Below are 16,443 nucleotides of genomic sequence, written 5' to 3'. Positions count from 1 at the left end.
TTGCTTCTAAAACAAGGATCGAATTTATATCCATGCTTGTGAAATTGAGATCTTCCAAGTTGCATGAAACACTACTGAGTGTTGAGGGACCTAGGATAGATATTGGTATTAAAAACCAAAACATATTCTTCCCCCATCCTCCACTGTAGACTTCCTGTCTGTTTAGGGTTAAGTTGAAAAATAATTCATAAATGAAGCTTTTTTAATTTTTCCAGTTGGAATGGAGTCCAAAACAGGAATTAGATGTATAAGAACTCTTACTTGCAGAGAAAATGTTAATTTGGTATGTATGCAAGATTGCCCAAATACTTTTGTTTATTCCCATAGCTGGAACAGCTCCACACATCCATTTTTGGTGGGAGAAGAGCATCCCTGCAGTGGTATAGTCTGTGGGGTCTACCTGTTCTAGCTCTGTCCAATGAGTCGAGGTTGCTGTATATTGCTGCTGAGTGCTAATTGTGTAAAATGTCTGACGAAATCTAGAAATCCCATACACATTACTACTAGAGGTAGCCATGAGCCAGTGTAAAAATACTAGGGCAGGGCATATCTAAAAACAGAGACCTCAGCCTGCAAACAGTTGGAAGAAATAGATGTCTGTTAAGGAGTTTGCACTACTGCCCCTTGAGTTGAGATCTGTGGAAAGCCCACAGTACACATCTCTGAGAGCCCCAAAGAGTTTGCCAATAAAACTAGAGAAGACCAAACTTGACATTCTTGATATTTCAAAGAGAATAAATGAGGAGATTTTTGAAGGTTTTTTGAAAAAATATACGTTTTAGGCCATTTTATACATCACAAAGAGCAAAAAAGGCATAACCTGGCATTTTTGTTAGCCACCTTCAAAAGCGCAGAAGAGATCAGTGTGTGCTTTATAAGCATACCTTGTACCTGGTTAGCTCTGTTAGCTCTTTGTAATGTCTGAGCTCTAGAACTAAATGGCTGCATATGTTTGTATGCAGCAAAGTCACTTTTTTCCATGTTCTGCTTTGCAGTAGAGTCTCCTGAAATACTTAAAGTACTAGAGAACCTTACACTAGTTATAATTAAACATCAGTAATGACAAAGCTTTAAAATGTCAAGTATTAAATATACAAAATTGCTAGCACTTAAATATTTATTGATGAAAGAGTTTTTAGTAGTTTTTCCTTAGTGAGATTCTTTTAGTCCTTAGATATAAGCACACAAATTATATTCCAATGAGCTCAAGGTTTAGAAGCACAACTATGTTTCCATTTCTCAACATAGAGCGGGACACAGTGGTCTTTGTAGGTTGGAGAACGATGAGGACAACATATTGTCACATACATCTACATTTTCTTTGGTAAGCGCACTCTAAAATTAGAAAAATATATATTTACCACAGTAGAAGATGCAATTAGTCAGGTCCTTCTAGGGTCTATATTGGCATTGGTTGATTTGTTTCTGTTTCACAAAGGTAATGTGCCTGTAGAATTGCACTTACATTGGTAATCTGTAAGCATAGGTGCTGGAACTAGATGTGCGAGGGGTGCTGCCGCTCTCCCTGGCTTGAAGTAGGTATTTGGCACAGGGAAATATGGACACTTGGTAAAAATTACTCATATTCAAGCGAGTTCAACAGCAATTAATCAGAACTATGCAGTACAAACATTCAAATTCGTATCAAGTTGACTGAGTCCCTGTTAAAAAGAAATACCGCATAGCTGGATTCTTTTTATTTACCACCTTATCTTTACCTTCTTGACACACAACTAACACCTCCAGGCTGCTGTTGGCCACCTATGTAACCCAGCTGCCTCCGGCTATAGTGCAGGCAGCAAGGGGTTAAGCTCCAAGGTTGTGTTGTTCACCAGGGCCCAGGGAACCTGACTGCAAGGGCTTCCGCGACCTCCGCCAGAGAGGTGGCTTTGTAGGGGAGAGTGTCTAGGGGATAGAACAGCACTGTGCTTCCTCGAGGCAGGACCCCGGGGGAGGGGAGGTGAAGAGGGTGCTAAGCCCCTTCCCCGGGAGCTGCTGTGGAGCCTGCCGGTTCGGGGCAGGAATGGTCTGGAAATCACTCACCGACCACCACTCCAGAGCTTAGCTGAGGGACAGAGAAGCTTCTCCATGCCAGTGCAGTGTGGGGCTTTGGCACATGTGCCCGGGCCGGAGGGTTTGGGGCATTCCTGGGGTGCCAGCCCAGCCATAGGGGAAGGAAGGAGCCTGCCCACCAGGTTGTTGATGAGCTGAGTGCTCCAACCAAAGGCTGGTTTGCTGCACAGCGGTGGGGCGGGACATGCCCCGCCAGGTGGGATATGGAGGAGCAGCGGGCCTAAGGGGGTGAAGGGGCAAAGCAAGGAGAGGAAAGCGATAGGGGGAGCACATAAAGGGTCGACGGGTGGGCAGCAGAGGCAACACATAACTGACCACCATTTGGTGCCTGCCTGTATTCACCAGCCACTGCAGCACGCAGCCAGTGCCAGCCAGAAATGGGATGTGGGGCAGGGCCCTGCTGGCCCGGAGCCAGCAAGCAGTAGACCAGCAGGGGGAGTGGCCAGCCCCACGCGCTGCATGTTAGCTCTGCCACCAGCCTTGCACACCCACCCCCATTGTCAGCCACTGCAGCCCCCCACTCATTGGCAGGTATCTGGCCAGCAGCAGGACTTGCCTATACTGGTGAGGGGAGAGGAGGACAGAAAATATGAGACAATTTGCCCATTTTTAAGAAACGTCAGGACACCTGCAGGAGGTCTTAAATACAGGACTGTCCCTTTAAAAACGGAGCATCTGATCACCCTGGCTTGAAGTGGTTTCCATTATATATAGGATTTACAGTTTGGATTCAATAACTTTCAGCTCCCCCAGTATACAAATTGTTCCAGCATCCTTGTCTGTAAATAATAAAAATTTGCTAAGTAAAAGACATAGGGACTACTACTAAATATAGTATGAGTGAAGCTTTTGTACTATATATTTAACAGTACTATGATTGGGTGTGTTTCCAGTTTCCATGTGGTAATAGCCAATAATTTGATAGTTTCTTTTAGATTCCTTTCATCCTAATGAAGCACTAAAGAATTTAAAATCTGCTGGCAGGTCTAGTGTCTGCAGTGGAGTAATTATAGAGAGTGCTCTTGGTTAAAATGACCAGAGAGCTCTGAGACTAATTGTAAGGAGTGACAGAACAGAGAAGTTTTATTGCTGCAGTTTCCTGAATAATGTTGAACAGTAGCTGCATCAGCAGATTTCAATTATCACTCCAGTCTCCTGGTGTCATTCTTGTTGGCATCAGTTACCTATTGATCATCTTATTTACAGAAGGCTTTTTTGCATTGTTGAGCTGCATTGGTATAGTTTCTTGTTGAGAATATAGGGGCTTATAGAAGAAGAGAACTTTATTTGCAGAGAAATTTGGCAAAAGACTGCAGAGCTTTGTACACAAATGAGGATAGTGAAAAAATAATTTAGACCAAATTTCACTTACAGCTAACCCCAAAAGAGACAGTACAATTCCTCTAGCCACCTTGTTGCACAGTTTTTGCAATTTTACTGGTGTGAAAAAGCTCACAGGAAAAGAGCAAAGAGAAACCCGGAAATAATTTAAAAACAAAAAACTTTTCTCCCCACGGTAGTGAGATAACACACACTGCTTTTTTTTTTTTTTTTTAATCCTCTGCATATTCTTTTTCATGTGATGGAAGAGTTTTGTTGGAAAATATACCTCAAACATAAACAGTAGTGTCACTTACTGAGGTCTTGTCAACAGTTAGCATGGTCTTGCAGGGCACCCTTGCTGGAGAATGCTTCTTCAAAGGGCAGGGAAGGTCAAATGATACATATTTCACTTGTTTGAAATGAAATGTCACTTCAGTTAGTAAATTTGGAATTGAACTTTTATATTTACAGGAGGAACTCTTGACACAGAGATAGTTTTGCTGGTAAATTTGCCCACATAGACAATGCTGCTATAACTATAGCAGTATAGTTATACTAGAGTAACTTCCCATGTGGCCACACTTACTGAGAAATAAAAATGCCCTTTTCTGATTTAGCTTATGTTGCTTTGACAGCAGTACATGACATACTGGTATGTACATTCCAGTAAATTTCCCCGTATAGACAAAGTTTTAATGTGTAGTGGCCACTACTCACCAGCAATTACCATACATCGGTATCTAGGGGTAGTTAATAGTAGACGTTGATTTATTTTTTCCAATGGCCAATTGTTTTTTGTTTTCCCTAATTCTACATAAGGGTAGAATGTACAAATATGCTTGTTGGCTCCTTACATGTGTGGATATGTCTTCGATCTAGAGCAAATACGTTTTTAGAGATTCTGGTGTGCTATCCAGAGTAGATTTGAGTACTGCTCATTTCTGTCCTCAGTATGACATTATTCATAATGCAGGCTAATAATCACAAAAATAGGAACTTGCAAGAATGAAAACTATAAAAGGTGCCTATAATTTAAATAATGTGTCCAGTGTATTCTGTTCTCAAACCACTTACTTGGAGGATCTGTTTTTAAAAAAAAAACCCAAAAAAACCAAAACTGATATTTCAGTGTAAGATTGTCTCAGCTAAAGTCTCATTCAACTTCAGTTGCCTAATTCCAGTCACTAACTTCTTTTATGGCTACATGCACAGCGACTGTGTATCATGTTAACAATCATGTCCTTTTCTTTGCTTTGAGCAGTTTTACTCTGGGCACCGATCTCCTCACATTCCATATAGGTTATTGCACCTGGTATGGACGCATGCAAGGCATTTAGCAGGGTACGAGCAACAGGATGCACACGAGTTCCTCATTGCTGCATTAGATGTGCTACACAGACACTGCAAAGGTAAGGCTTGTACTGGCATGTCAATGAACAAGGAATAGTGAATCAAAAAAAGTTAGAGATCTCTTCTTAAATTGGGTCTTCCAAAACAGTATTCTCCCTATTTAGCAAATTCTTTTTTAAATGTGTTTTTGCGTTTCTTTCATACATCTATCAAACAGACTTTTCCTCCTGCCAAAATATCCACATTTAGAGAGAGAGAGATCACATATTGGTTTGAGTCACGAGCTTGCCCTTATTGGTTATGTGAGTCAGTATCTTGTAATTTAAATTGCCATCCAAATTGTATTTATACTTGAGGTATTTTAAACTTTTATTCAATGTATCAATAAGGTACTGACTAAACACACAAAAGGAGGCAAAGTAAGTGTCCAAGACTGTTTTGCTTATAGTACTGTATTCGTGATGCACAACATTTTAACAGCACTCTGAGTGGGACACCGAATGGAACCCTTACCTCAAAATCCGTTCAGTCTTGAAGTGTTCATTAGCGCATTTTTAAAGATGAACTAACAAGATTTTAAGAAAGGTTTAAGACACACACAATCTGTGAACTGAAGAGAATATACTGTATATGTAACCTTGTTTGTCAGACCCACAGTTAGCTAAACTAGTTATTTGATGTGCGTAAAGGGAATTGATACTCCATAAGTCTAAATTTATTGTCTTGTCACTCGTTTTATTTAAATACCTCAGGTGTTATTGCACTTAAAACAATCTGCTGCTATAAATGTTAGATGCTGTTGTTTTTGAAGTTGTAGAGCACTGTAGGCACTTTTACAAACAAATGAGTTTTGAGGTTTACAAGAGGACTGTCAGAGGGAAGAATACCACTGCTTCACTGAAATGTCTTGAGTCTGGCTTTTCTTTGAAATACCCTTGTACGTTATGGAATGCAAGTTTGAATATACTGGGTAATTACAGTGAATGTATTTGTTCAGATTAATAATAGACAAAGTATCTTCCCAAAGAGGGGGAGTGGGTGTCTGTGTATGTAAATAATAGATTCTATCTGGACTTTGCCCTCATTTTCTGCTGATCCTGAAGAAGCAGTCTATACACTTGAACACTTTTCTTTTAGACTTTTTAAAGTTTCGGAGTCATTGATCTTACAACTCTTGATGCTTCTTGATCTGTTAGCTACGAGCCACTTTATATTTCTTGGGCTTTTATTGACAAGTCTAAGTGAGAATGGTAACTTTCTCCCTGAAACTGTAATGAGAGAGCTTGCAGCTGCCAGCAAAGGTCCCAATAATCTTTTGAAGTTTAATATTAAAGTATCTGAAAATATTTTGTCAACTGAGAGTCAAGTAGTAGCTTTAGGTAATGTACCTATGTGATAAATCTTACAGAGCTAACTCTAGAATGAGCCTTCCTCAAGATTCCCCCACCACTGCTAAAACCTCTGGATCAATTCAGCCCATCACAGAAGCTTTCTACTCTTCTCCACCCACCCACTCTGCCAGAAATTTATTCAAGCCAAGGGTGTTTTACGCCACAGGCCTAGGAGAAAGTTTTCCCTTTCCAACCAAGCAGGGAAGTACAGTGGCTGCACAGCTCTGTTAAAATACTCAGTGGTAACAGAGGACATTCAAGTTGTCATTAGGCTTCAGAGCTAATATTTCATTCAGATGAATGTGGGAGCATTTCACATTTCTCTCGAGTTTTTTCAAGCTGTCAGTAAGTTTCCAACCATACGATATCGTTTACCATGTTGTCCAATGCTAGCTTTAGGTGAGTGCTGTGCAACAGTTATTCCAAGGGTTGGTTACATCCATGCAGGTAGCTCAAACTATTATTATACTGTAAATGGTGAAGTGTAGACGCCAGGACCGTGACATCTGTGCATTCAGAAGGTTTTTAAAGCTCAATTGCTGAAGAAACAGAGGCATCCTTAGGGGATGATATAGGTTTGCAGACTGCGTCATTGCAAGGTAAATGGTACAGTGAGATAGTTATTGAACTGTTTGATTCCTGCACAAACCAGGAGGTTAGTATGGACATACTTTAAACTGTTTCAGGAGGAAATGGGTTGTTTAGCTATATATTGTGAAAACCATCCTGGTTACATATATTTATGTACTCATTAGATACTGCTGCTAGTGAGATTATGCATACTAATGCTGCACTAATCAGATATTCCTCCTGTGCCAGTAGTATAAATTCAAATTGGCTAGACAGAGCTTTTGAGGCTTGCAGTTCTGTAGCAATCTATCTCAAATGTTACCATCAAAATATTTTAAGTGTAGAGTCACAAACACTACTTCTTTGTTCAGGAGCCCTTGCTGCTGGCCATCACTCTGTCACTACTGACTATCGGTTTGGAATCTCCCAAATTTCACGGTGCCTTTATGCTGTAAAATGCATAATTGCTCAACTACTAGAATGAGGGGTAGTGGAGCTATTTACTGTAAATTAATCTTGTCTCTTCTCTATACGCTCCCGCCAGCTTCTTAGAACACTGTCCGCTTCACCCTGAGAACAGAGGGAAGTTTGGAGTATCTTATGTGCACACTCCATTTTAAGCTTGAGTAGTAAAACATACGCCACCAAGATTTAGTGGTAGTAAAAATTAAACTTTGCAGCACTGTTTCAGACCCACTATACACCTAAGCAGCTAAAGGTCCATATCTAGGCCAGGCTGATGGTCTTCAGGAAAAGAGTGTGTTGAGTGGTGTGGATTTGTTTGGGCCCCAAGCTGGAGAGAGGGGCACTGATTTTGAGTTACTCCTTTTCTTCACTTTAAGTGGAAAGGGGGATCATGGAAGTGTGTAATTAAGGTGGCTAAAAGCTATGTATTCTCAGGCCATGCAGGAGCCTGCCTGACCCCTGATGTAAGTCAGAGAAACTCTGAAGCTGGTTTAATTTATACTCTGTTTCTCATTGTCCCCTAATGGCCTCGGAAACATGGAATAATCATACACCAGTGCACTCCAGCCATGCTCCTGATTCACCCTCCATGCCAGGGAGCAGGGCTGGAAAAGAAGCTTTATGCCAGCTCTGCATTGGCCAGGAAGGGCCTCTAAGCATGGGTATTCTCAGGGGTCTGTTTTTTCCCCACTTTAATGCCCCTTTCTGCTGCAAGGGTAGCATAAAAGTATCTTAGAGTAACTGAGAATCAGGCCTGCTTTTGTAGCACCTGTGCCTTGTACCCCATTCCTTTCCAATGGGCCAATCGAAAAAACAGTGTTGACGTGTTGGAAAGGGAGCTAGATTGAGCTTTCTCCAGCCGAAATGATGGATTAGCAAAAGGGAGGGAGCCTCTGGGAAGACAAAACTGGTGAATTGTTGATTTACTACTCTTCCCTGCCTCTTCTCCAAAATGCAAACTGCTCTGTCCTTGAAAACAGGTAATCCAGTAGCTTCATGGTGGCACCTGACCCTTCTCTGAAGTCTGAATGTTGCATTGCTGTCTTCTGCCTCTAGCTTTAAAAAAACCCTTATTTGGGCTCTTAAGCATTTTCAGCGAGATTATGCAGGTTAATAAATGGCAATGTGCTTTGTATTTGCCTCACTGGCCAGGGTAATTTTAATGGTTATGTTGTTATGGCAGCATCGTATCTGGGCACTTGCAGATGCTGTAGCTGAGGGCCACTTCCACCACCTTGCTCACTGTTGAGATTCAGGCTTTGATCTTTATTGGATTTTATCTCAACAAGACAAAGTGGGTTTAAAGCTCAGACTGCCTTGGGCAGGCAGTGAGATCTTGCTCTGTTTTCCCATCTTGCACTTTATTTGCCTGAGGAGTAAACTGCATATCAGACAGTCTATTGGCATGTATCTTAAAACCATAATTTTGAGACTTGGACCTCTAAATAATCATGTATGACAAATTAATATGCAGACTTTGAAGTCTTGACCTGAACTGAAGAAGGTACAGAAAATGTGTAGAACAGTTACCTGACCTCTGTTGCTTACATTTTTATACAGTAGACCAGATGTAAAGGCATTGTTTGCAACTTGCCATCCCAGTGTTTGATGTGGGATTCTCTGGGATTTGCAAATCTCTAAACTTGTATTAAAGAAAAGTAAAAATGTATAATGCTGCCCTGCCTGAAAATTGGAAAATTAGCTTTAAGGTGACATCAGTCTAAGCTTAATGACCCCTTCTTTGAAAGAAATCCACCTAAGAGTGCCAATCTTACAAGCGCCCCTGAAAAATGGAGCTGATGACATCTGAACATTTTTTGTTTCAATCTAGTATGTATCCCAGAACATAGGATAATTTGTACCTAGTTAGTTTCTCTTTCTTCTTTTAGGTCTTGGCTGTACTTGAAAGTTCATTCAGATTAAGGTAGGGTGTGAATTTAAAGCATAGTAGTTAGTCTGGAATAACTCCATGTGTGGATTTGCTAATCCCAGGATAAGAGTCCACACACGGAGTTGTATGGAGTAGCTCCATATGTAGGCCAACCTTTGTGTGCAAGACCACAGTTAAAGGTTGAAATTCAGGCCTATGGAGGTCCCTGTTAAAGATGAAAGCCCCACTGGCTGACTATTCTTGTTGCAAGGACACCACCAACCAAGCAGCAAAGAGTAGCACAGGCACTAATGGGTAGCAGCAGATGCAGGCCTGAGTCACTGCGGAGGAGGAGATATTGAGCTGTAGTATGGCATATAACAGTCTTGAGCAGATTGAACTATGAACAAAAGCTGGTCCATTACAGTAGCTGCATTTTCAAAATACAGTAGAATACTGCATACAAAAATTAAATTCAAATAACATTACTGTTTAGACTCTAGCTTTTACAGCCTAGTAATTTTAAAGGGTCATTGTCAAAATTGACAAGTCTGATGTTGAGCCTGACGTTATATATATTTTCTTCTGATTCTGAAGAACCTGTCAGCACCTACCCCTGATAAGGTTTGCCACGTAGCTGAGAAGTTTGGATTCTAAGTGACATACAGCAAATCCAGAATTCTGGGTTTGGGAATCAGGGGTGTGCATGTTGCGCTGTACTGTCACACATTCTGCCTGACTGCCTAGTTCTTGTGAACAGGTAAGGGAGAGAAATCTGCAAAACTTCTAGTCTTCTGAGTTTCTTATAAATTTCAGTAAGTATTACCTGCTTGTGAGAATGGAACTTTTCAACAGAGGTATGGAACAAGTATATGTTCATAGCACATGTCCCCAACGTTAAGCTGAAGGACTTAATTTCTGATGTGTCCCTTTTTTAGTTAAAAATAAAAAACTATGGTTGTAAAACAAAGCATTGTGATACCTTTAAAGAAGTGCCAGACTCTGGAGAAACGAACATGCAAATGCTGCTATAATGTTTGCAGATGATTTTATGGCCTTTCTATAAACATATCTAGTATGCATATGAAGGAACATCTCATATACTTAAAGGAACTACTACTTGTGAACTGTTGCCACTCTTTCAGTTTTCCAAATTAAGGAAATGATTACACTATTAGGCTTATTGTAAAATGTTTACATTTAATCTAAATCCAAGCTGTTTAACAATAGAGGGAGGGAACACCTTCTGCGCCTTGGCCTTTTGTTTGCGGCTGCACGAGCCCAAGCGGCAGACGCGTCCGGATCTTGCTCCACCTCGGTGGTGGTGGGGCCTGGAGCCCCTGGCCTCTTTCTCCCCGGGGCCGCCAGGAGTGCTGCTGGGGCGGGCAGGGCTGGGTGTATGTGGGGAGGGTGGATAAATGGGGGCTAGCGAGCGAGGTTGGGGGATGTAGTGTGGGCCAGCAAGGGGCATGGGGTGTATGTGGGGAAGGTAAATAATGGGGGCCAGCGAGTGAGGTTGAGGGTGTATGTGGGGAGGATGAATAGTAGGGGCCAGAAGGGGAGGTTGGGGGGTGTAGTGTGGGGGTTTGGAATGTGATGTAGGGAGGGTGAATAGTGGGACTAGTGACTGGGGTTTGGGTGCAGTGGATGGAGCAAGGGGGATAGGGTGTATATATGTGGGGAGGGTTAACAGTGGAGGCCAGCCAGGGAGTGAGTGGAAGTGGGGAGTGTGAATTGTGGAGAAGGGGGTTGGGGGGTGTAGTGGAGGCAGAGAGGGGGAATTGGAAGAAATGCACAATGAGGAGGGATAGCTTAGTGGTATGAGCACTGGTCTGCTAAACCCAGGGTTGTGAGTTCAATCCTTGAGGGGGCTGACCTTTTGGGATCCCTTCCAGTTCTATGAGATAGGTATATCTCCATATATATATTTATATTTATTTAATCAGAGCAATTTGTATATGCATATATTCAAGCAATTGTGAGGTATGGTGTGTGTTTTTTTTAAATAAAAAAAAAACTTTGGTTGATTTTCTTTTATGAGAAATTCCTGTTGTACGTGGTGTGATTTCTTATGGCTATTGTATGAGCCTGTGAAAGTAGAATTTACCGCATGATATGATGAATATGCTGAATAGAACCTTAACTACAACAGCACAGTCAGTTCCAGCTGCTAGTATTCAAGTGCGTAATGTTTCCTCTCCCCGCCTCTTTTCAGTTCCTTTTTTATATAGAGAGATATAGAGAGAGAGATATAGATATAGACTGACAAGTGCGAGGAGGTGGCAGTATTATTTTTTTCCGTCTTTCTAACCAGATGTCATGGGAGATGATGTGAGTGGTAATGCCCTTCTGTTTAACTGTGAACAAGCTTGCAAGATATTCTTTTGAGACCCCCTCATCACTGAGCCTAATTGACTTGTGTAATTGAAAAGGGAGTATTCTTAGTCTCCTGTGGGCAGAAATGGCTGTCTATTAAAGTATGCAGTGGGGACATTAGCTGAGGACCAATGAAAATCCGTGGAGCCTGTTTCTCTGGTTCTGCCCACTCCAAAACAAGAAGGGGGGTGGGGCGGGGAATTAATTTCAGATGATGGGATTATAGTGACATAACTATCTCTACAGTATCTTTAAAGGGGAACTGAAATGCAAATTTAAAAACGAAGATAAAATATCTTAAATCACTATTAAAATCCATGTGTTACAAATTATAAATGGTCTTTTATAAAGGTGAACAGCAAGGGTTTATATTCTTAAAGAATTCATTAGATTGATTTGAACTTTGAGCATAACTTAAACCTTTTAAAAATCTTGAAGGTTCTAGATTCAGGAATAGGGTAACTGAAACCTGTATTTTAGAAATCCACACGTTGAAACTCTAAATCATAAATTTCCAAGGTGTAGGGGCTGATGCAACTTTCAGCCAGGAGCACTTTGTTCTAAAACTAGACTGTAAATCTACTTGCAATGTGTATATTCTAACTTTTTTTTAAAATGTTATTTACTTAAGCCATTTGTTTCTCTTTCTTGCAAACGATTCCTGAGTATGTTTTAGTGACCAGAAGTACCTGTAAGGCAAGAAGCTGCAGAATCTCTGAGATCTTCTCTGAGCCATTTAGGATATAATTAACCTAAAAAACCCAGTGTGACTAAGTAATTCTCACCTCTTAACCAGGACAGGCAGGGATGGATCACTTGATTCCCTGTTCTGTTCATTTCCTATTGGGCATCTGGCATTGGCCACTGTCAGAAAACAGGATACTGGGCTAGATGGACCTTTGGTCGGACCCAGTATGGCCATTCTTATGATCTTATCTCATTTATTCCACATTAGGCACAGGTTGGAATTTTTGTCAGTCCGTCAATTTATATTTTCAACAATTTTCCATAATTTCAGTTTTAAAAATCTGTTGCTATTAGATTATTGTAAACAGTCAGAGCCAAATTAAAGTACTTGAAATGTAACTCAAATTTTTTCTGCTTTTGTATGCTTTTAGTTTGCTCTTTTGTCCTAGTGATTGAAAATCTTTTTTAGGAGCTCTGTTGATTGAGTGCTAAGCCTCCTTAGTATTCCATTTCTGAAACTAAAATATAGTCTAAAGCAATTTTTAGTGTTTGCACTTCTTAACCTAATTCTAGCTGTGCTAGCAGCCTCTGTTATAATAGATTTTTGGAAAAAATTTCAAAACATACTTTACGAAATAGTTACCAGCTGTTGTGAACTGGTTCCACCCATGTGTATGTGTTGTTTCAACAACAGTCACCCTACTGTAGATACAGGAGTAAGCACTTCGCAGACTTTGATTCATCCTCACAACAACCTTGTAAGGTAGAAAAGTAAATGTATTATCCTCATTTTAGTAATGAGGAAACTGAGGCACAGAGGCTAAGAATTGCCCAAAGCTGGATAAAGAATGTGTATCAGAGCAGAGATTTGTATTTTAGAGTTCTTGGTAATCAGACCTGCATTAGGATTGCTAGACCAAACCTTTATGAATGGTGCATTCAGTTAATGCCATTAAGATCCCAGTCATAAAGCAGAGAAGCTTCAGTCTCTCCATGAATAAGCTTGAAGTAGACATGACTTTACCTTATAGTCTAGCCTCCCAGAGAGCTTTACTATCTTTCTTTTTCTTACTGATGAAAACTTCAGAACACAAGGACAGTGATTATGATGAAAGGATAGGATATAGGCACCAGACTGAAAGTTAATGGAGCCTTAGCACAACCTTAGTCTTTTGCTCTAGCAAGCTGATTAAGGAAGGACAGTTAAAAATAGCCATTATCTTCATCTCTGCATAACCTATCCTCTGAATTAATGTAAGAAAATAGCACACACTTGTGTGCTTTACCTGTGTGGAAATCACTGCTGCTACAGCAAAGGCTGTCTGTTTATTCAACTGCGAATGCCACTCAGTGGCCCTGTTAGTGGTTTTTAAATAGTCATTTTCATTAGCTGCCTTGGCAGCACCTTTTAGCTTTGGAACCAACCCTCATACCTGACAGAGCAAAGCAGATCACTCTACAAAGCAAGAGTGGGCTATCTCAGGGTACGTCTACACTGCACGATTATTTCGAATTAGCTTAAACCGATATTACAAAACAGATCTAATAAAATCGGTTTAGCGCGTCCACAGTGGGATCCTAAAATCGATTGTTTGCGTCCATGGTCCAAAGCTACCATCGATTTCAGGAGCGGTGCACTGTGGGTAGCTGTTCCTCAGCTATCCCATAGTTCCCACTTCCGTGTTGAGAGCACAGTGCCTGATGGGGCAGAAAACATTTCCCCGGGTGGTGCTGGGTACAGCCTCACCCCTCCCTTTGTGAAGGCAGCAGACAACCCTTTGGCGCCTTTTTCGCGGAGTGCATTGAGCAAACGCCATAGCACAGCAATCTTTCCCTTTTTTTTTTCACGTGGTGGTGGGGGGAAATAAACTGAGGAGCTGTTCCCTGAACCACGCCAGACACTGTGTTTGAACCTACAGACATTGGGAGCTCAGCCAAGAATGCAAATAATTTTCAGAGACTGCTGTGGACTGTGGGATAGCTGGAGTCCTCAGTACCCCCTCCCTCCCTTCATGAGCGTCCATTTGAGTCTCTGGCTTCCCGTTACGCTTGTCACGCAGCGCTGTGTATCCTGGAGTTTTTTATTCAAACGCTTTGGCATTTCGTGTTCTGTAACGGAGCTGGATACAACAGATTTGTCTCCCCATACAGCGATCAGACCTAGTATCTCCCGTACGGTCTATGCTGGAGCTCTTTTTCGATTTCAGACTGCATCGCCAGCCGTGCTGATCAGAGCTCCACGCTGGGCAAGCAGGAAATGTAATTCAAAAGTTCGCGGGGCTTTTCCTGTTTACCTGCCCGCTGCATCCGAGTTCAGATTGCTGTCCAGAGCGGTCAGTGCTGCACTCTGGGATGCCGCCCGGAGGCCAATAACGTCGATTTCCGTCCACATGAACCCTAATCCGAGTTATCACTATCGAATTTAGCGCTACTCCTCTCGTTTGGGAGGAGTTCCGAAATCGATTTAAGGAGCCGTTTAACTCGATATTAATGACGACGTCATGTGAACGGATACAGCGTTAAATCGGTATATCGGCCATTAAACCGATTTAAAGTCGCAGTGTAGACCTGGCCTCAGAGTAGAACTGAGATTGGCTGGCTGTCCACATTACCTTAAAGCCCCATCTCTGCTGAAACACAAAATTGCATTTAAACTTTTTTCCACGGTGTTTTATACTCCACCAGAGGCGTGTTCTTGAACCCTTGTTTTCTTAAATATACAGTGAATATGAGATTCCAAACTGCCCATAGGAACTGGTGGGGCACATGTGAGAACTTATTACAAAGATTTCATTTGCTTTCCTGCAGGTGATGATAATGGGAAGAAGGCCAACAACCCCAACCACTGTAACTGCATCATAGACCAAATCTTCACAGGCGGACTACAGTCTGATGTCACTTGTCAAGTCTGCCAGTAAGTGTCATTTGGTTAATTCTGCACTCAGACAGGATGGGGCTGGTCCAACAGTGCAGGATCATACTGGGTCTTTTTTCTTGCACCGTATTGTTTAATTACACATCACCTAAACACGAGCAAATAGAAGGCAAGGGTCATAGATCAAGATGTACTGAAAAATCTGCCTGGAAAAAATACCACACGTTTATAGGATTTTGCATTTTAGGTTAGAGTTCGATTAGCCTACCAAAATTTGGATAATTTCAAAATTCATTATCAGAAGACTTCCAAGGCAAATTCCCTTTTGATAAGGAATATGCAGGTGTACCAGACTTGAAGAAAGAGAACTCTTACATGCAGCCACATTTATCATTTTTCTTCAATTCTGAGCCTTAGGTTTTGGAGGCAAAGGTTTCTAGAGGTCTGGCTTTAGGTAAACTTAAATAAGAGGAAAATAAAGGTTTACTGGAGTCAGGGGAAGAATTCTTTCTGTTCTATGTTATCGGCCAAGGTGGCTTACTTTAAGCCATTTGACATCGATCGGGGAGTTGGAGCTCCACTACATATTTTTTGGTCTTATCTTGCATTCCCCAAACTGTCTACACTATCTTGCTGATGAACTGTTGTACGCAGCTCATTTTAATCAGTTGTTGTACTCAGTTTTCCTGACTGACCCGGGGCCGGCGCTTCCATTTAGGCGACCTTGGCGGTCGCCTGGGGCACCAGGATTTGGGAGGGCAGCATTTTGCCACCATGGGTGGCAATTCGGTGGCGGAGGGTCCTTCCGCGCTCCAGGACCCGCCGCTGAAGTGCCCCAAAGACTGGGAACGTGAAAGGAACCACCCCCCACCCCTCCGCCACAGAATTGCTGCCAATCAGGAGCGCGGAAGGACCCCCACCTAGGGCGCCAAAAACCCTGGCGCCGCTCCTGGACTGACCTACAGAGATTTCACTATAGGAGTGATTGAGCATCGTGGGAAAAAGCGTGAAATGCTAGTCTTTGTCTTTTGGACCCACAGAGTCCATATCTGACAATGGTAGCCTAGGTGTGGTATCATCACAGCTGCCCTCTACTAAGAATAATATCTGATGTCAGAATTTGTAAGAAAATTAACAAGGAAAGATGGGAGTTAAAAAGTCAGGTGACTCAAGGCATAAAAATAAGTTTGGCAGCTTGAAATTAGTATCTGCAAATGTTGCATATTTTTTCTTTTGACCATTTCAAATATTTTGCCCTAGTGAAGCTGAATGAAAGTGGGAAGTTGTGAACTTAGATTTTTAGTCCAGAAGAGGTGTTGTTTAGAGGAAGGAGGAGGCCAGAAGAGCAGATAAAGAGCACAGGTGGGACATTCTTTCATAAACAAAAAAAGTTAGCATTTGGAAGCAAGAATCACATACAAATCTGAATGGTAGAAGGAAAGGTTCAAGGGAATGGAGGTTAA

The 16,443-nt window shown here is 41.7% G+C and overlaps 1 protein-coding gene across 1 annotated transcript in view; it reads left to right on the top strand.

The window, feature by feature from the left end:
* USP22 (ubiquitin specific peptidase 22) overlaps positions 1–16,443 on the top strand; it is a 200,609-nt gene that overhangs the window by 171,264 nt on the left and 12,902 nt on the right. The window contains exons 7-8 of the mRNA XM_075069166.1: positions 4,658–4,805; positions 14,914–15,019. Coding sequence (XP_074925267.1) covers positions 4,658–4,805; positions 14,914–15,019 — 254 coding nt within the window. The remainder of the gene's footprint in view (positions 1–4,657; positions 4,806–14,913; positions 15,020–16,443) is intronic.

Source organism: Chelonoidis abingdonii, chromosome 9 (assembly GCF_003597395.2).
Source record: "Chelonoidis abingdonii isolate Lonesome George chromosome 9, CheloAbing_2.0, whole genome shotgun sequence".
NCBI classification, from domain to species: domain Eukaryota; kingdom Metazoa; phylum Chordata; order Testudines; family Testudinidae; genus Chelonoidis; species Chelonoidis abingdonii.
Note: the sequence above shows the minus strand (reverse complement) of the source record. Positions and strands in the feature narration are given on the sequence as shown.